Source organism: Pteropus medius, unplaced genomic scaffold, assembly GCF_902729225.1.
Source record: "Pteropus medius unplaced genomic scaffold, Ma_sr-lr_union100, whole genome shotgun sequence".
Classification (NCBI taxonomy): domain Eukaryota; kingdom Metazoa; phylum Chordata; class Mammalia; order Chiroptera; family Pteropodidae; genus Pteropus; species Pteropus medius.
Window position 1 is genome coordinate 1,830,784 of NW_024354550.1, and position 20,396 is coordinate 1,851,179.

The 20,396-nt window shown below is 37.5% G+C and overlaps 1 protein-coding gene, 1 non-coding gene and 1 pseudogene across 2 annotated transcripts in view; 2 read left to right on the forward strand and 1 right to left on the reverse strand.

Moving 5' to 3' along the window:
- The window catches only part of MED12L (mediator complex subunit 12L), a 315,454-nt gene that overhangs the window by 24,017 nt on the left and 271,041 nt on the right, over window positions 1-20,396 (forward strand). Inside the window, 3 exon segments of the mRNA XM_039855087.1 lie at window positions 7,143-7,247; window positions 12,399-12,590; window positions 17,223-17,382. Coding sequence (XP_039711021.1) covers window positions 7,143-7,247; window positions 12,399-12,590; window positions 17,223-17,382 — 457 coding nt within the window.
- Window positions 8,539-8,657, forward strand: LOC120596648 (uncharacterized; annotated as a pseudogene).
- On the reverse strand, window positions 14,079-14,197 carry LOC120596656 (5S ribosomal RNA). Its single transcript, XR_005651226.1, has one exon. It is a non-coding gene; the product is annotated as a 5S ribosomal RNA (ribosomal RNA).

The following is a 20,396-nucleotide window of genomic DNA, read 5'->3' on the forward strand; positions in this document are numbered from 1 at the left end:
GGGCCTGATAGCAAGTCTACAAATGGTCTGATTTACACTGCAGTGTCTTTTATATATATTCAATCTTGTTTTTCCATCCCAAGGTTGAGTTAAATTGGGGCAAGGAAAGGGGGTATGTGGATTTAATATTTTAACTTTAGAAAAGGGATCTGTGGAACAATTTAGGCATACAGTGGAATTTGAGATTCCAGTGTTTTCCTTCAGGGTGAATTGAGGAATCTCTTCGTGTATAGAGTTTGGTTTAGCATGACAAATCCAGTGGTTTCCTGCAGTAACTTTTGTTTGTGAAATTCTAATTAAAGCGTTGTCTTCTCGTGCATGAATAGAGAGGAAAAGCAGATAGCAAATAGGCAAAAAAGGATAACGGTTTCATATTGGAGATGAAGATCTCCATCCCTGGTCTTGGGAGAGCTGTCACTTCAAGATGTTGTCTGCTTCTGGGGAGGAATCTCCTCGGTTGATCTTGACTTTAGATCTTTGGCTTTTAGGCCATTTTAAGAGTCTGGAGAGCTTTTTTCTGCTGAGAGAGATAGACCCAAGGTTCAAGTCCCTGAAGTTTGGCTGGTGCCTGGGTAGTGAAGAGTACCTGGTATGGTCTGTTCCAACCAGGTTCAGGGTCAGTTCTTTCTAATGTGTCATTTTTGGAAGACCTGCTCTTCAGATTCCAGGTTTTGGAACATCTGACTATCTGTTGGGGTAAGGGCCATGGAGAGCTTCCTTTACCTGGTGGAAATACACTTTGACATAATGCATTAGTAAAGCTTTATGATACTGAGTCATGTCAGAATTTATGAGTACAGGAGAAATGTGGTTCTATCATCAAAAGCATAGGTCTTCCTGTTACCATTTTGTAAGGCAATAATTTGTGCTTCCTTATAGGTGTTGATCTATTTGCCATCAAAACCGGTGGAATAACTTTTGGCCAGGGCAGTTGATTCTTTTAATTTAGATAGTTTTAGTTTTAAGTTACCATCTGTCCGTTTGACTTGACTAAGTGACTGAACGTGGTAAGGATGGTGGTAACGCCATGTGTCAGCAGCACCTTATTTAATTGTTCAGTCATTTGTCCAGTGAAACGAGATTTTCTGGGGATACCCTATTAAGGAAATATATTTACTGAAAGTTTCATAGCCATGTTTGCAGAGTCAACCTTTCTGCATGGGAGGGCTTCACTCTATCCTGAGAACATACAATTACAAGAATAGGTTATAGTGATAACCCATTGTGGGAGGCAGTTACGTGAAATCAATTTTTAAGTGTTCAAATGGCCCAGTAGGCGGTGAGACTGCTCCATCTAATACTTTGATGGTCTTTTACAGGACGATGGGTCTGACAAATCAGACATTGGTTATAAACCAATTTTGTGACCTTGGAGCGGTCACCCCACCAATACTTTTTCATCATTTGGATCATTTTTTTATGTGCCATGATGAGTTGCACAATGTAGAGCTTTTAGTAATGGCATTTTTAAGGAAGAACTGTCTGGGTCCTTAGGGAGTCCTCAATTAATATTAAATTTGGGTCCCTTGTTGGTCCTCATATTGTTGCCTTTTGTCATTAATAATTTGGTTAGAATCAGTCTTATGTAGTTTGTTCAAATTCAAATAATATTGGAACAGTTTTAGTACTGGCCGATGTAGCATGGAAGTCTGCTTGAGTATTTTCCTCACACTCAGGTTCTGTATGAGTTTCAGTTTTAATAATTGCAATTCAGTTAGGCAGTAGAAAGGCGGAGAACAGTTTATTTACTCGGAGCCCATTTTTCACTGGGGTTCTGCTAGAAGCGAGGAACCCTCTTTGTTTCTATAACATACCAAAGTCATGGACCGCCCCAAAGACTTGTCTGCTATCAGTACAAATGTTTATTTATTTTTTGGGGGGTAGTTGACAAGCCCTAGTGAGGACACATAGTTCTGGTTGAGCTGACTTAAATTCCCCCTTTCCAGTAGTTCATGTGGAGCTTTTATAGCAGATCCTGTTTGATACTTCTCTTTTGCATTCTTAGCATCGACAGAGTATCAAACCTGGGTTTTCTAATAGTGTGTCTTGTAAGTCATTGCAAAGGGTCAGTAACCATAACACCATGTCTACACAGTTAAGGTGATCTGTGTCATTGTCAGGCAAGGGTAGTGGAGTTGGGTGAATTGCAGCACCTGCAATGGGGTTAGAAGGTATCCTGGGGAGCAGTTTCCTGGAGTTTTACTGGGAGCCCTATTAATGTTTATTATTTTGGTAATCAAAATTTTAAGGACTTCCCCTGTTGGAAAAACAGGGGGAGGTCTATTAAACAATGAGTTCAGCAGGGGGCATTCATTTTTTTTTTTCCCCATTGCCCCGGTTGTTTAAAATGAAGGCAGACATTTTGGGACACAGCGCTCCTGAGTGGAGGACCTCTAGATTCTGGCTTGGCATGTGTATATGGAGGTCCTTTTAGCCCTGGAGTAACTGCAGGGCTATAAGTTTATTGGCTATTTGAATTTTATCTTGCTCAAAGGTTTTTCAAAATGCTCAGCTAGGGCTGTTAATTCAAGAGGGGCAGCTTCTCAGTTCTGTTTGTGTGTCTTTATTAGGATACTTAGTTTAAGCTGCAGCCCATTAATGGGTGAGGAAGTGTGTTTTCTGCGCCCACGTTTAATAACAAAAAAAGCCCCGAGTGTTTCACAAAAAGGGATTTTAGTCTTGGCTAAGTGTGTGTGACTGGTTCATCTTTTTGTTTGTAAGACTGAATGATGGACTCATCAGTCTTCTGAGGAAATGCCTTATCATTTCTTTCAAGTGGGTCTTGGGCTATTTTTCCAGTGTGTTTTGTGCTGTCCCTAGCAGTGATTAGTATGTGGACCTTTAATATCCCTCTCGGGATCTTCTCATTTGGCTTCAGCCATCCATTTTTGGCCACTGCCAGGTACTAATGTCATATGCATGAATTGGTAGAGATCAGGGAGTCCTGGATTGTTAGATTCAATTAGAATTCTAAATTCTCCATAAAACTTTTGGGAATTCTCTTTAGGATTTGAAAAATCTTTGATAATAGCCCTAAGTTCAGCCTTTGATCATAGAGAAAAGATGGTTACATCTGGTATTCCTGGCTCAGCAGAGGACCTCCCTTTCAAAGGCATTTTCTTTTAACTGTAGCTCATCTTCAAAGTGAAAAGGCAGTTGAATAAAGAGATTAATGGGTTCAGAATATTTTGGGAGCAGAGGATAAAGGGAAGGAGCAGTCTGAGCAGTTAGTCAAGTTGGTGTACACTTCTTTTTAGATTCACCATCAGCTTGTTGCTTAAGCTTTTCATTTGCCTTTTGTGAAGAATCTTTCAAAGAGGCAATCTTTGATTCATTTGTTTATTAGAGCTGCTTCTGCATATCAATAAAAATACATCCCATTGTTTTTGGGAAATTTGGAGAGATTTGACTCTTTTTCTCTCTAGAGAGCCCCATAAATAGATAAGCCTATCTAGGTTAAACGTTCTCCACTGTGGCCATTGTGATTCAGGATTATCTTTGGTAAAGTTAATCCCCTGGTTCGGAAAACCAGGTTCTGAGCCCATAATTTTTATACGTGTAGTTAGCTGGGGTCCCAGGTGGAGAAGTCCCAGATTGTTTGGAGTCAGGGAAAACTGTTTTTCTCTTGTTCTCCCTTGCTACATGAGGCCTCGCACTGGACCCAGTCTAGATTGAATTAAGTTGGGCCCAGTCTGACCAGGACCAGTCCAGTTTCTGAGTCGGACCCAGCCCTGTTTCTTTAAGTCAGCTGACCTGGTACCCATTCTGAACAAAGAAATGCTCAGATAAATTCAGAGAGCTCTTTTAAACGCAAAAACTGGAGCTCAGATACCTGCAGTCTCCAGACATGGCGAGAAAGCAGTGGGCCCAGTGGGCAACTTTTTCTGGCTGCTCCTTGCTCCTGGGTGCCATTGGGGGTCTCCTTTGGGTCCTGCTTCTGACACCAGAACTGTTGAAAGAGAAACTGAGTCATATTAAAATTTTAGAAATTTATTTGAATTTATTTGATTTAGGGATTTTTTGAATTTATTTGATTCAAATTGGGCCGCACCAAACTAGAAGTGATTAGAAGCTCTCCATTGTTGGGAGCTGGGAGAAATTTTTTATAGAGAAAAGGTGGAAGAAAGTAAGGAAATTATTGATTTTAGCTTAAACCCTAGTTGGCTGTTTGTGATTGGCTGTCCTTGGGTTCTGCATTCATAACCTGAGGTTTAGATTTTGGTTTGCTTTTGTAGGCATTCACAGCATTTGGTTCACCTCAGCCTACTGGCATCCACATTTAATCAGTTTAACAATACAAAGAGAATTATGGACCTCAGAGTCATGATGTAGTGATTCAGAATATGCTTATTATGTTAATTGTTTAAAACAGGTGATTATTTACTTATTTGTTCTTTCAACAATTATTGAATACCTAGATGTTCTATGTGCCAGGCACCCAGTCACTGTGCTTGACATGCATCTGTGAATGGAACTTCCTTTCTGGGTAGGGGAAACAGTATGTGTTGTAAGTAAATTACATGGTGTTTTAGGTGATAAGTGCTATGGATTATTGGAAGATTAGGAATGCTGAGGATGAAGGGAGTGGGGTAAGCAGTTCCCATTTTAAATAGGGTCATCAGATTTCTCATCGAGAATGTGAAATTTGAGTGAAGACTTAGGGTGGTTATGGAGCTGGCCATGTGAATACCATGGGAAAGAGCAGTCTAGGCAGAGGGAACAGACAGTGTAAAGGCTCTGAGGCTTAAGAACCTCTAGCTGGCATGTTTGAGGCACTGCAAGGAGACTAGCGTAGCTGGAGTAGAGTGAGCAAAGGGGGAATGTCGTCAGGCATGAGGTCAGAAAGGTAATAGGGGCCAGATCACATAAAGACTTGTAGGACATCATAGAGTCTTTGCTTATACTTAGAGTTGTGGAGTTAACAGAGGTTTTGAGCAGGCATGATGGGATCTCACTTATGTTTAAAAGCTCCCCGTGGTTGCTGTGTTGAAAATGATCTTCAGGGGGCAAGGGCAGATGCAAGGAGACCAGTTGGGAGCCAAATTAGGAGCCATTGCAGTATCCAAGCATGAGGTGGTGGTGTTCCCGACTTGAGAGCATTGGTGGTAATAAGTAGTGGTCTGATTCTGGATGTGTTTTCGTGCAATTTAGACTATGAGATTAACAAGTTCTCATAATTCAGGGCTCCCAGCAATACCTGTGTGAATCCTAGTTTGAGGAAAATTTGATGTGGTTGACATCTGATAATGGTTCCATGTTCTTTTCCTTCTGGGGATATGTGCGTGTGTGTGTGTGTGTGTGTTTGTGTGTATTCACACACAGGGCATGTCTCTTCAGGCCAGTGATTAGAAGTCACATATGACAAATAGCTAACTGACCGGAGTTAGTTTAGAATAGAAATTTAAGCAACACTAAATGAAACTAACTGGTTTTAAAAGACTCACATATTTCCTCTTGATTAAGCCAGAACATATTTTTAGTAAAAACATATGCTGTTATTTAACGAATGTTTCTTGTAATATTCTGATGGTAAATCAAAGATAAAAATTTAGTTTTCTTGTCCAATTCCTTTTATCCCATTTGTGCCCCTTCTTTCTTAGACTCTGAGACTACAGAAATTTTATTACGTAGTTTTACCCTAGATTTTCAAATAATTAATTTGAAAATGTAGGTAGCAGTTTGAGATGTCTTCTGATATGTGTGCACAATTCATTTTCTGTGCAGGTCATGATTTCAGTAACCTTCTGTGCTTGGAGGAGACTTGATTACCATAGAGCTGAGTTTCCTGTGGCAGGGTCTTTTGAAAGCCTGCCAAAACAGTGGCTCACCAAGGTATTAGCTAGAACACACACAATTAAGTAAAGTTACATGGCATGTCTCCAGGAGACCTCAGTTCTCAGCCAAGGTGACCTTTCAGGTGCTTATGTGCCATAAACTATTTTGTTTTAAGGCTTCCTGCCTAATCACAGCAGTGATTTTGATCAGTTGATTTTTTTCCAGTCTACATTTGCAGCAGCTACTTATGAGGAGAAAGTGTGTGTCCTCATTCTTGTGCTGTGATCACCATTACCCTAGCGGTTACCAAGACCATTTTTGGCTTGGAGTGAGGGGAGCGGAGGTAGCTTCACTCACTCAAACCTTTCCCTTTTATGTTTTCAAGCCTGTATCTTAGGAACTCAGATTTAGTTCTGTAACTCAATGATCAGGGAAGGCATGTTTTATTGCTTTTGTTGTTGTTTCTTTTCTTTTTTCTTTTCTCTTCTCTTTTTTCTTTCTTTTCTTTCTTTCTTTTTTTATAAAGCCTAGGCTATTTTTGATGTGTTACGGCCTTGGGAAGAAAAGTTTTCCTGTATCTATCTAGTAAGATCTTTTTAAGGAGCATATGAGTTGTAGCTGTGTATTTTTAGACCACATTTTCATATGGCCTTTATACTTCGGTGGCATGGTGTCACGGGAATTTCTCTTCCTACTCTAGGATTGAGAAGATGGTTTTTCAGTGTTGAATTTGTCCAGTTACTGTACTAGCTTAGTGAACCTCACTCTTCTCATGGGCATGAAGATACCAGAATTGGTAAAGATCAAGTGAACCAGGATGTACAAAAGAACTTTTCAAGCTCTAAACTTTCCTTTAGTTACCTGTTTGTGCTATGTGGTTGTCAAAGCGTGTGCTGTCTTTAACTTGCTATGGGGTCTTGGGTAAGTTGAGTGAGCCGATTTTCTTGAACATAGGATAGGGATGTGCATGTGCATGGGGCTGGCAAGGGAGGGAGAGTAAAACTATGGGCTCTCTAGAAACAGTCCTGGTTTTAAAATTCTATGATTTTATGTTTGTGTGTGTGATTTTTGCTCATTATTCCCAACTTATTAAAAATTTTCAAACTTAAAGAAGTCAAAAGAATAGTATAATTAACACCTATATATCCTGCAGCTAGGGTTAACAGTTAACATTTTGCACATTCTTTTTATCTTTCTCTACATATTTATGCATTGATTTTTAAACTTCAGTTTCTTCTTTCATTGGTGTGTTTTCAACAATTCTCTTATGGAATATAGCAAAGTTAGTCGTTACTCAAGCTGTGGTAAGTGGGGTTAAGTTAGAGCGTTTATATCCTTCTGATTAATCAATACCTTTTCTTGAACAGGATGAACTTACTGCTGTGAATGTAAAGCAAGGCTTCAACAATCAGCCGGCTTTTACTGGAGATGAACATGGCTCAGCCAGAAATATCGTAATTAACCCATCAAAGGTATGCTAATTGCCTGTTTTCCAAAACTGGAAAAGTGTGTGTATGTGACACCCTTGGTAGTTAATGTTGAAAAATTAGTGTTATTTAAACCACGATCCGTATTCAGAATTCCCCTAAATATCTTGTAATCTGTCCTGTCCTAGGATCCAGTCAGGGATCACACATTGTGTTTTGGTTGTCATGTCTCTTTAGTCTCTTTTAATCTAGTACAGTACCACTCTCCAGTCTCTCTCATTTTGTTCTTGTTTTTTTTTGGAGGGCCTTTTACAACTGCCATTTTAGAAGAGTCCAGTCCAGTTATTTGTCTTTTAGTCTAGTCCTATAATCTGTAATTTGTCTCATTGTTTTCTCATGGCAAGAAGACTACATAGCATCACATGAGAAGACATGCAATGCCAGTTTGCTCTAGTATTGGTTATACTAAGTTTGCTCACTTAAGGTGGTGTCTGACCTCTTTTTACATTGTAAAAGCAGTCATCTTTTCCTTGTAGTAATCTCTGTAGGGTGATAGTTTGAGACCATATGAGTATTCTATTTTCCAATAAAATTTCCTCCTATGATTTTAGCATCAATTGATGATTTTTGCTATTTTGCTGGTGGTTGCAAATGGCTGATTTTCTAGTTATTGTTCCTCATACGTTTATTAGTTGGCATTCTTTTGTAAAGGACATCCCATTTTTTAGTATCGCTTTTAATCCCTGGACTCTTTTTAAAACCTAAGGTATTATTTTCATTTTTATTTTTGATGCTCAGATTGTCTTGCATTTGGCTAGTGTAGGTGCCTTTAAGCTGACATCACACCATTCTTTGAGTTCTTGCTCACTTTTGACATAATGGTGTCATCTTATTTCCCTTTTCAGCCCGGATCTGGATGCTTGGCATGTTCATTGCTACTAGAATGTCATAACTTCTGGGCCCTTTCAGTGGACAGAGATAGGAAACATGTAGATTTCTTTTTTTTCCTTTCCCTCTCTCGCTCCCTCCGTTTCTCCACCCATTCATTCACTCACCAGTTTGAACTGAAATACAGGTTTTTTCCTTACTTTTTCCTGTTTCATCTTTGTTTCTCCTGTCTCCCAGAGTGAAATCTTGAATCTAATTAGTATCAACATACTTATTCATTTACCCTCTTACCATACACATAAAAGAATTTCAGAATAAACTATAACAGTATCTCCAGCAACAAAATTACTGTGTAAAATTTTCAGTTTTTCTACAATTCTTTTTGTCTTTGTACTAACTTTTATTAAGAGTATATATAGTCAGAATGTTGTGTTAAAAAAGTTTTTGAGTCTGTGGCCATGCCACCCTGAACGCACCTGATCCTGTCTGATCTCGAAAGCTAAGCAGGGTTGGGCTGGGTTAGTACTTGCATGGGAGACCGCCTAGGAAGACCGGGTGTTGTAGGCGTAAAAAAAAAAAAAAGATTCTTAAATCTTTTTTTTTTCTTTGAGGTTAACAATTAGATATGTAGATAGAATTATTTGTTTCTGTTTGTATTCTTTTAAGATTTGAGTTTTTATCCTTTTTGAGTTATTTCTGTTTTTCAGATATTAAAATACTTTTAAGTTGAAAACATTATAATACAAATAAAAAGAAATCAAACATAGACAAATTTCTATACTTTTTTCCTCTTCCCCAGAGATAACCATTGTTACAGGTTTGTGTATTATTCCAGAACTCTTTTTATGTATGTAAATGTATACACAAACACATATGTAAATGACAGTCTGCTAAACTATCAACTGAAATATTTTTTAAATGATGCGAAAGAAAAGCATTTTCTACAAATAGTCCTGTCGACCAAACACAATGTTTTTAGTTTCGTCTCTTTCCAATCTTGACACTTTTTAACACTACAACCAGAATTATGCGTGTGTTGTAATTTTTTCTGTTTTTTTTTTCATTGTGGTAAAATATAACAATTTACCATTTTAACATTTTAAAGTGTACAGTTCATTGGCATTAAGTATATTCACATTGTTTGTACAACTGTCAGACCATTCATCTCTAACATTTTTCGCTTTCCTTAACTTACATACTTTAAAAAAATATAACATTTTTTGGATATATTTTTCCTTGAGGCTGAAGTATTCATGTTAGTAATAATTAGTGGATAGATAGTGTATCATTTATGTACTATAGTAGACTGAAACTGCTAGTGTATAATAATTAGTTTCTTTCCAATTTCTTATGATTATTAATAAAGAGGTAATAGTCATATTTGAACATATATCTTTTGTTCTTTAGGATTAATTCCTAGAAGAATATTGCTTGCTTAGGTGAATTAGTGTGCTATAGCTGCTGTAACAAAATACCACAGAGCGGGTGGCTTAAACAACAGAAATTTGATTTTCTGAGAGAATTTGCTGTCTCAATGTCCCAGAGGCCGAAGTTCGAGATCAAGGTGTCAGCAGGTCTGGTTTCTCTTGGGGCCTCTCACTTTGGTGTGCACATGCTGCCCTCTTGCTGTGTCTCCACACAGTTTTTTTCTTGTGCTCAAGCATTTCTGGTGTTTCTTCCCCTTCTTACAGTGACACCAGTCCTGTTGGATTAGGGTGCCATCCATATGACCTCAATAACCTCTTTAAAGGCCCTGTCTCCAAAGATTATCAGGGTTTCAGCATCTGAATTTTGGGAATACACAGTTCTGTGCATAACAGAGTATGAATGCTGTATGTCTCTTCAATGAACTGTCAAATTGTTCTTAGCTATTTTGTCTTATGTCAGTTTAAATAATAATAAATGGAAATATCACCTATTACAACTACAGCTGCCGTCAACCTTTCTGTGATATTTACTCAAGGAATCAAACTTTCTGAGGAGAATTTGACCTTATAAATATGAACTATATGAACCATAGTGTAGCCCCCAAACTTTTTTCATTTTCTTATCAAATGAATTGTTTTCAAAATAGCTTTGGATGGATCGAAACAAGTTTTGAATTAAACTTTATCTCTCATACCTTGTCTGAGAGAGTGCAAATTGTTATAAACCTTATGGAGAGCAGTTTAGCAATGTTGATTCAAATTACAGAATCATAAAATCTGAATTCTGGAACTTTATCTTAAAGCTCTAGCTGAATAGGTATGAAATAATAAATAGGAAAGGCTATTCATTTTAACGTGATTTGTAATATCAAAAGTTTGGGACATATACTTCATTGTTCATTAACAGGGGCTTGATTAAATAAAATGTGGAACATTCACTGCATTATTATGTGTCAAAAAACACGAATGAAGAAGCTCTCCATATACAGATATGGAAGGCTCTCAGACATTTAGTAAATGTACATAAGAAGGTATGCATATAAGAAAGAGAAAAAAATAATGTGTTCGTATTTGTGTATATTCACGTAAAGAAACATTGGAAAGACAAAACTTATCAAAGTTGGAGGTAGGCACTGGGACTTGGGAATGAAGCTTTTTATTTTTTCTTGGTTTTGGAATAATGTGAATATATAGCTGTTACGATTAAATGTGTGATCATGTTTTGATATTTTTTAGTCTTAGTGTGCATTTTTTTCCCCTATATTTTTGGGACTTTGACTTTGTTTACAGTATGCAGTTGTTCACGTGGGTTGTTAGGAAGTAAAACATAGTTACAGACACCATGTTCCATTGCTATCTTTAAGTATATGAAAGAGTATAATTGTAAAACAGATTTCTCAGACTAGTTTTTTTTTAAAAAAAATTACACCTTTTTTTATTATGATTAAAATGCTCAGACATAATTACAAATAAGAGACCTTTTAAATATAAAACAGTTTCCGTATGTAGGTGTTTTGTGCCCTTTGTGCAAAGATCAAACATTGAGAAATTTAAAATTAAACCATTTGCTACTATGGCTGCTTGTTTTCAACCAACTTGTTTTGCTAAACTTTTGCATTTGATTTTTTTGGACATTGTGCAAACATTTGCTTAAAAAACACTATGAAGCTGCTTGTTTAAAAAAAAGTAAAGCTTATTTTTTTTTCTAACTACTCTAATTTTTATTATCATATTACATTAACACACCAAAAGAGGATTCCTTTTATTGTACATTAATCACAAGGTCAAGGAATTACAATTCACAGTAAAAAAAAAAATTGTACAGTATCAACTTTTCACATGGTAAATAAATTTGGCTAATTACTTAAAACTGTATTTCAACCTGTAGACTAATTGTTTGACTCTTGAGCATTAAACTAAAGTAGTGATTCCTATTTTGCTTCACCAGAGTAGGTATTTTATTTAAATCATGGCTGACACTGTCTGCTAGCCTTGTTTGGAGATATTTATTAGAAATTGTTGCTCACACCATATTATTAAAGAATCCCCGGGAAATGATATGTGATGCTCTGATACGATTGTTGGAAATTCCAACAGGTTTTCTGTGGATTTATTTAATTTTTAGTTATTACTTTATCCCCTTCTTTTTTGTCCCTGTCTCCTTCCTTTGTCCTCTTTTAAGATGGTTAATAAGAAAATGCTGCAGTAATTCACAGAAGCTCCCTTTGCTGCTTTGCTCAATTTCAGAGCATGTAACAGTAGCTTTCTCTTGTAACACATGTACTCATGAAATTGGCAGCCCAATCAAAAACGTTGAATACTTAATTTAATCGAACCTTTTGTATTTGCCATTTAAATAAATTAAATTTCTCTAGACTCCTTTTTAAAAAGCACTGAGTGTAAATACAGAGTTTCCTTTCCAAAAATATATGCTATTAAGATGAAACAAGGAAAAGAATGATTACTGTGTGATTACTAGGCTTTCTGTTCTCGTATGCAACACCTCTCAGGAAAACTATTCTCTCCAAATGGGTGTGTAGTATGAAAAAAGAGAAGTACAGCTGAAGATTAAAGTGGAATTCATTCTCTTGACATTTATTCAGGTTGTAATTAACTTCATCTTACCAGAGATTTTCAAAGGCTCTTCTTTTTTTCCTTGAATTACTCGTTAATAGCGGAATAAAGGTGCTATGGGAGTTTTTGAGTTATGTTAGTAAAAGGAAATGACAGCTCTTGACTTCAAGGGCTTCAATTGCCATTTTATTTTCTGATGGGCTGTTTGAAGATTTTCAGTTAAAATAATAAAAAATAAAATACTAATATACATTATTAACATATTTATTGTCTTTAAACTTTTTCTTTTTCTCTCTTATTTCCTCAGATTGGAGCTTATTTTAGCAGCATATTAGCTGAGAAACTAAAGCTTAACACTTTCCAGGACACCGGAAAGAAGAAACCACAAGTTAATGCTAAAGATAATTATTGGCTGGTTACTGCTCGATCCCAGAGTGCAATTCATAGTTGGTTCTCTGACTTAGCAGGAAATAAACCACTTGCTATTTTGGCAAAAAAGGTATTTTTTCTTACATTGTTTTAATTATGGTCTTATAGAAATGAAGATGTTTGAAATAATGCTCAAGTATGCATTTATTTTCCGTAATTCTCTCCAAAACTCACAGCCTTGATAGCAGATATACTGTACCAGGTGTATGCTGCACATATGTTGTTTTCTCCTTTATTTTGAAGGCATGTGGTGTCTAGATTGTCCTTAGATATAAACATTCCACACAGGGAACAGTTTATGTGGCCTTTAGGTAGACAAAGTTTTTAAATCAAGAACAGGCAATAATACTTTATTTCTACTACGTTTTCAATTTTCTTAGCCCAGGATGTCTAAAGTGTGTTGTGTAGAAATCCTTGCTTTGATGTTATTTCCTTGTCTTGAAGGTAACCAACCATCCAAATGCTCTAAGTTGTCTCCCTAACAAACAGGATAAAGATAGTGGTTCTGTGAGTGCTTGAAAAACTTCTTTGAAAAAATTTTAGAGCAAAATGGGCAGGTTTATTTATAGTTCCCAGCTTTTTTGGGGTGGAGTGGGGTGGGAGGGAGAGTTATTTTAAAATCTTTGCCTTTGGTCATTTTTATTAAGTGGGAAATAATACATGCATTCAACAGTCCTATAGTCCGAGCGATAAAAAATGTCTTGAAATTTAGACGAGAGCTGGAGACCTCCCTCTTGGTCTTGATCTCTAATGTCTTGAACTCCTTTCAGGTAATCCCACAGATCTTTCTTTTCTCCCGTGAAACCCTTTAGTTTTAGGGGTGCCCATCTTCTGTTCCTGGTATTAAGTTTTTATTATCAGGCTTGGTGCAGACCAATTTTAGAGGAGATCTCCTTCATGTATTTGCTTGTTTGTTTTGTAAAGCAACTCTTTGAAAATGGTACCCATAGCTCCCTTGGCTTTATTTTGCCCTAGTGTTGTAGCATTATGTTGCTTTTCATAGATTTCAATAATTAAAGGCAACTGAAATCCTTGAAAATCAGAAAAGTCAGCGGAACTACCTCTTGCTACTCAGATAGTGCCTCTGTCTCAATACAGGCCGAACAGTGTGGCCTTTCTTTTCCAGTATTGAACATTTACCATAGGCCACTATTTCCTATGAAGGCCATGTAAATCAGAGGGCATCCTTCTATATTTGTTGGCTTTCTAACAATAGTCCATATCTTCCATGTTGTTTAGTACCTTCACCTCCCATGTAGCCAGCCTGCCATCTTTCTTTTTAGAATTTCCTTTCTTATAAGCTTTTAGAATGCATTTTGTGGCTGTTTCCTGAAAGCGAAACTGGTGAGGAATTGATGCCCTTGCTTTAGGTGTGTAGTGAGCTCTCTCATCTTTTAGGAAGGAGATGAATTACGGTGCATTGTATTAGCCATTGTTCTTCTTTCTTTATTAGGAGCTGCCTCTGGCCAAGTCAGGTGTCCCTCAGGTAAGCCCTGACGTTAAATTTTTGCAAAGTTAAAGATGTTTTCTTTATTTTTATTTTATTTTATTTTTTTTATGCTTACAGCACCTGGTATTCCTAGGTGGTCTCCCATCCAAGTACTAACCAGGCCCGACCCTGCTTAGCTTCCGAGATCAGACGAGATCGGGCATGTTCAGTGTGGCATGGCTGTAGACTAACGTTGTTTTCTTTATAAAATCATTGACTGTATCTTGAAGCATTCATTTCTTGAGCATTTCAAGAGTTCCTCTCTCTCCTCTCCCCTCTTCAGCATATCATCTTCTTGAGATGGTGAAAGTTCTTTCAGAGTTGGGTAAAAGATTATATTCTCTGCATGTTCTTCATATTGGAAAGTTAAGATACTTTTTTAAATTTCTGGTGTTTCTCTGTGAGGTGGCTTAATGCAGAAGACCTTCGTTTTCTCGCTAAGATCCCGAGTCATCTTCTGGCTCTGATCTAGAGTTCAAAATAGTTTCCTGTATGGGATGGATCAGGTTTCTAGACCTGGTTTTCTGTTACTATGAAGCTCCATAGCATTCCAAGTATGTAGCTACCGAAAAGTCAACAATGGCTTGTAAAGGGCCCTTTAACTCAATCGAGGTCATAGCTGGGTTTGGAAAAGGAGACTTCTGGCCCACTAGGGATGTTCTTCTAGCTCTTGAAGAGTTAGTTCATGTGTTGTCACGTGTTCACTTCAGGTGACTTGATTACCAGGGTCTACGGAGTTTCTTTTTCCTCTACAACTGCTAAGCGAGTTGGGGATGCTGATGGCAACGTGCATTCGAGGAGAAAGGTGATACGAGGTTGGAAGACTGTCACACGCTAGGGTGTCTTAGTTTTCTTTTGGTACTAATATGCAGCTCTAGCTTGATTTAGAAACAAGACAGCTGCCCATTGATTGCCTAGGTTCAGCTACAAGTTAAAGTCAGATGGTTTCTTTGCTGAAAATGGAATCCATCACTGTAAGGAAGTCATACTTCAGTCATGGTAAAAGATAGTTTCCTTCCTGAGCTGGCCCAAACAGTAAATTTGACAAAACCATCAATACATGTCTTTTTCTTAATTAAGTAACTTTCTTCACATATGTTCTTCTGAATTCTAAAGCCCTTGATTTGAGTCAGCCATTTTTTAGGGCTCTGCCATAGGGGCAGTGAGCTGAATTACAATTTTGCCTTCTGCTGTTCATGTAAGACCTGTGGCTCAGTTTGTTTGCTGTTTCATCTAAACATTTTACATGTTCAAACTGTGTGTGTGTGTGTGTGTGTGTTTTCCTTCTGTTCAAAAGAAATCCTTTAGACATCTATAAAAGATACTGTTAGCAATGTTTCTTTGGAGATGCTAACTTTACTTTTTGCATTTGCCTGTTTTTCAGGCCTTGATATTACCTTTTGGTTTGTCTGATTAAGAGGCTTTGACAGCAGAAACTTAACTCACTGATTCCGTACTATGTGTTCTAGTGAAAAGCAGCAGCTCGGGTCTTAACCGAATGTTTAAGCCTGTGCTTTTCTTGTTCACAGCTGAAACCATAGTACACCCCCAGAAACTTGTGCTCCATGAAAAATGTGCCTTGTAAGCTAAATTTTCAGGAAATTTTCTTGTTAAAATGTATCACTGTGATCTGCAGAGAGGAAGCCTTCCAACTTTGGCCTGTGTGATGTTCATCTTTTAGTTAGGTTTGGGCAATTTAGTTGCCTGTGTTATGGGGATTATGTTCCTAAGTCAGAACCCAATACAGGCACTGTATGTGATCAAAAGTCTATTAAACGATACAGCAGATGGATACACTGCATCTCAGTGTCCAGCCACGCAGCTTTTCCTTCAGTATTGGAGCAGCTTGATGGGTCGTTGGTAAGAACCAGGTGAAATCACTTGTTTTAGTCAAGTGAAATCAAGTGACATCACTTTGTGTTATAAAAAATACTTATCTTTTAATTCTAGGATCACACTTTGTACCAAATGTGTGAATAGTCGAATTTGTAACATGTATGATGCAAAACATCCACTGACTAAATATGGATTTGGTTAACTAATAGAAAAATGCCATGTTATATGAATCAGTTAGCTGGTTTGAAGCCTTGTTTCCAACATAAAATCAAGCAAGAGTGTGAAGCATAGAGACTGAGGCTCTAGATGTCCATGCTTGTTGTGTTTAGGATCCTCTTAAAGGGAGGGTTAAATCCATGGCTTGAAAACAATTTGGCTGTCATGGAGAAATCTTTTGAACTGGCAACAGAATAAGAATTATTATAATACATGTAAGTCTTTCGCATTACTCTTATAACCATCCAGTGAGGTGGATAGGGTTGGTGTTGTCACATTCATAAACGAAGAACCTGGGAGTGATGGGTTGAACTAAATAGGCTGTAGCCAGGAATGGAGCACAGAGGCACTTTTCCCTCATGTGGGGGGTGTGCCTGCCTCTCGGTTTCACTGCTTCCATCCTGCTGCATCACAGCCAGCAAGTCTTTTGTCCATTCTTACTCTATATTCAGAAATTGAATAGATTATGTATAGATGAGTAGGCTCTGCCCAGGATATTTATGAGGAATTCTAGAAGAGTGGATTAACTCTTTCAAACCATTCTGTGATACATGGGGATACTAATTTGCTAAATTGTACCTTCGTGGTCTGGAAGAAATAATTAACTGTCCCAAGTGCCTACTTTCTACAGCGAATTAATTACCCAGCTATTTCTAGCTCAGTGTTTATTAGGCAGATTCACTGATCCATCATTTTAGCCTCTATTTTAAATTTTGGGCTAAGGTGCTTTTAGAAGCTTTGTGGAATGTATTATTCTTATGAAATGGGTACAGTCAAAAGCTTTATAAAAAATGTTCTTGGATAAAATGTAGAGCGGGGAGAGTTTTTCACTTGATCTGTCTGTTTCAATTTTGAGATAAACTTCTTGGAGGACTGTCATGAAATTATTTTTTTCTATTTTGATACAATGTGTAGCTTTCAGCATCTGAAAATTAGAAAATAATTTGTTTTTATAAGAAAGCACAACTGATAAAATTGCATTGCCAGTGTGCTAAACGTAATTTTGATTCGTTTTTCTTAATGAAAATTTGCTTCAAATCTATCAAGGATATACTTTTTTTTAAGGATATACTTTCTTATAGCCAGCAGGAACTTAGAGTCTCTTTCTTTTCCCTAACGATGAGCACAGTATGTGATTATTATAAATGTTATTTTTTTTAGGTTCCCATCCTTAGTAAAAAAGAAGATGTTTTTGCATATTTAGCTAAATATTCAGTGCCAATGGTTCGAGCAACGTGGCTGATTAAGATGACGTGTGCCTATTATTCTGCTATTTCTGAAGCTAAAATTAAGAAACGTCAGCCTACTGATCCCAACTTGGGTAAGTGAGACAATACGGTTGATATAGGTTACATTTCATTATTGATTCTACAAGTAATTGTTGTCTGCACCCTTGGTACACAACCTCAGAAAGTGAGTACTGAGAAGGTTCATGATGAGAGTAAAAGTCATTCACGTTGTGGATGGAGAAGCTCATCCTTGTTCTCCCAGTCCCAGAATCCTGATTCCATCAGCAGGTCCTATCGATATTACCTCCAAAATATGTCTTTAATCTGTACACTTTTTACCACCACAGTTAATTAAAATGCTGGTTTAAGCCACCATCATCTCTTGGCTGCTGGCTACATTGGCAGCTTCCAAACTGGTTTCCCTGCTTTTACTTTTGCTCCTTACATTCTAGTCTCTCCACAACTGCCACACTGATCACAAAGCTTATTAAATCAGGTCAGATCGTGTCTCTATTTATAACTTTACAATAATTTCTTATTACAATTAGAATAAAGACCCAGATTCTCTCCTGTGGTCATCAAGGCTATCCATGATTTGCTCTCTCTTCCTAAGATATTCCGGCCACACTGCCTGCTTTCTCTCCCCTCACATGCTGTGCTCCTTTCTTTCTCAAGGCTTCGGCACTTTTTCTTTTCCTGTACTCGGGTTGCTCTTCTCTAGGATATTTGCATGTCTCCTTCTCTTCACTGAGGCTTTGGCTCAAATGTCATTTCCTCAGGAGGTTTGCTTTGGACACCTAAATAGTATTCTCTCTCTTTCTCCCCTTCACAGTTATGTGCTCATGTGTTGTTATTTTATTTGTATGTTATATTGCCTTTCATTACCTCCGCCACCACACACGCACACACGCAAGCATGCGCTGGCCTATGGTAGGTATTTGCTGAATGAACTGAAGAAAAAGTATTTTTAATTAGATTCTTTACTTTCTTGGTGACTGGACAATTACTCCTTGAGATAGTGCTAAACATGCTTTATTGAACATTTGATACTACATTAGGAATGTGCACAGAGAATTGTATATAAAGATGTCCATTAAAAAATTAGGTTTATAAATAATCCTGTATGAAATGGAAATGTGCTTATGATTTTGTAAAGGAAACCCCCAACTACAAAGTTCTGAGGTGCAAATGTCCTTAGATGCTAGGTGTGGTCTTAGATAAGTGAGTTGGGCTGCAGAGTGGTTGGGAGTGGTAGGGGGCCCTGATAAACTGGAGAGTGGAGCCCACTGTAAAAGCACGAAAACTTAAAAAACAAAACAAAAACATAGCTGAATTCATTGGCTGCCACTTTTGAGTTCAGCATATCTCATGTGTGTTAAAACAAACAAGCAAAAATAAATTATACTTAACTACTGTGTATTTGTGTAAATGTCCAGGGGAAAAAAGCTGGGAGGAAATAATCCACAAAGTTAACAACAGTTGTCTCTAAGTGTTGTTTTCACTGTAGTCCTTTGTTAATTCTGTACTTCTGAGTTTAATTTTTTTCATCACCTTATTATTTCATCAACTTATTATTTTATTGGGGGAAACAAAAGAAATGCCCTCCTTTTTATTACTAAAGTAATACATTTTCATTACAATATCTTCAAATGGGTGCCAAAGTAGATACAGAATAGTGTTCAAATTTCTCTTCTCCCTTCTCCATGTTTTCCTTTTTGAACTTTCCTTCATTCGTGTGAAGGAAACACAAATACAAACATACATTCACACAGATACATATATGCAATTATTACTTATTTACCTATCTATTGCATTTATTAATATTTCTCCCCAGAACCTGGATATTTGGTTGCTCACTAGCTACCTCTACTTTGATGACTAATAGGCAACCTAAATCTAATGTATATTGAATCAAAGGTTTGATTTCTCACCTTCTCTAAACTTGCTCCTTCTTCAGGCTTATCCTTCTTAGCAGTTGTTAAATGTAGTCGCCAGGTAGATAAAGGTGAAAGCCATATTGTCATTCTGGGCTTTTGTCTTTCTCTCAAAACTCTATGTTCAGTCCCTCAGCAATCTTGTCAGCTTTTCTTTCAAAATGTAGTCAGAATCTGACAATGTATTCTTGCTTCCACTGTTGCTCTTCAGGCTTAAGCCACTACCACTGCCTCTGCTATTGCAGGGGCTTCCAGGTGATCTTTTTTTTTTTTTGTTCTGACTTCTCTAATGACAGCTTTTTGCTTTGTAGCTAAAACATAAATGTTGCCATACTTCTATGCTCAGAATTCTCTCATGACTTCCTGTCCCACTCAGATGTTTGCGTCAGCCGACACCAGTGGCTTACATGCACGTTGTGACTTTGGGGCTTGACCCATGGGTGCCACTCTCCCTCCCACTCACAGATGACCATGTGGCCTGCGCCCTCCTCCCACTGCCAGTCAGCTCAGATGGCACATCCTAAGAGAAGCCTTTTCAGACCACGCCAGTCAAAATATCATTTTGCTGTTCCTCTGGTCTTTTTATCCTGCTTTATTTTTCTTCATAGCCCTTAATACCACCTCATGTTATACTTAAAATTAATTTATTGATCACCTGTCTTCATCCTTTCCCAGCTAGAGAAACATTGTCAGATTTATTGAGTGCTGGATCTCCTAGGACAGTATTTGGCACATAGAAGGTACTCAGTAATTTTTAAGATAAATGTGAATAATTAGGCCTGAAGCATTTGTGTGTGTGTGTGTGTGTGTATACACACATACATACACATAGATATATATTTTGCCCCAATTCGTAACCTGGAAACTTCCAGCACCACCGGCTATAATGGAGTGACTCTTCCTCCATTCCTTAGACTCTCTTCATATTTTTGGTAACTTGTTCCTGACAGTATTTTCCTTGATGTTCAGTTTAATCTGATTTTAGCTGTCACAGGAAGGCCAAGAAGGGTGATCATGCAGAAATGATTCTGCCAAATGAAATTTAAAACAATTTTAGGGCAAATTAAAGTTTGGTAGACCCTCGTATTCACAAAGTTAGAGTATTTAGGAATCCCGGAGATGAGTTTGTCACCATGACCCCAGGGTTTCCTTTGCCGGATGGAGGGAGGCCA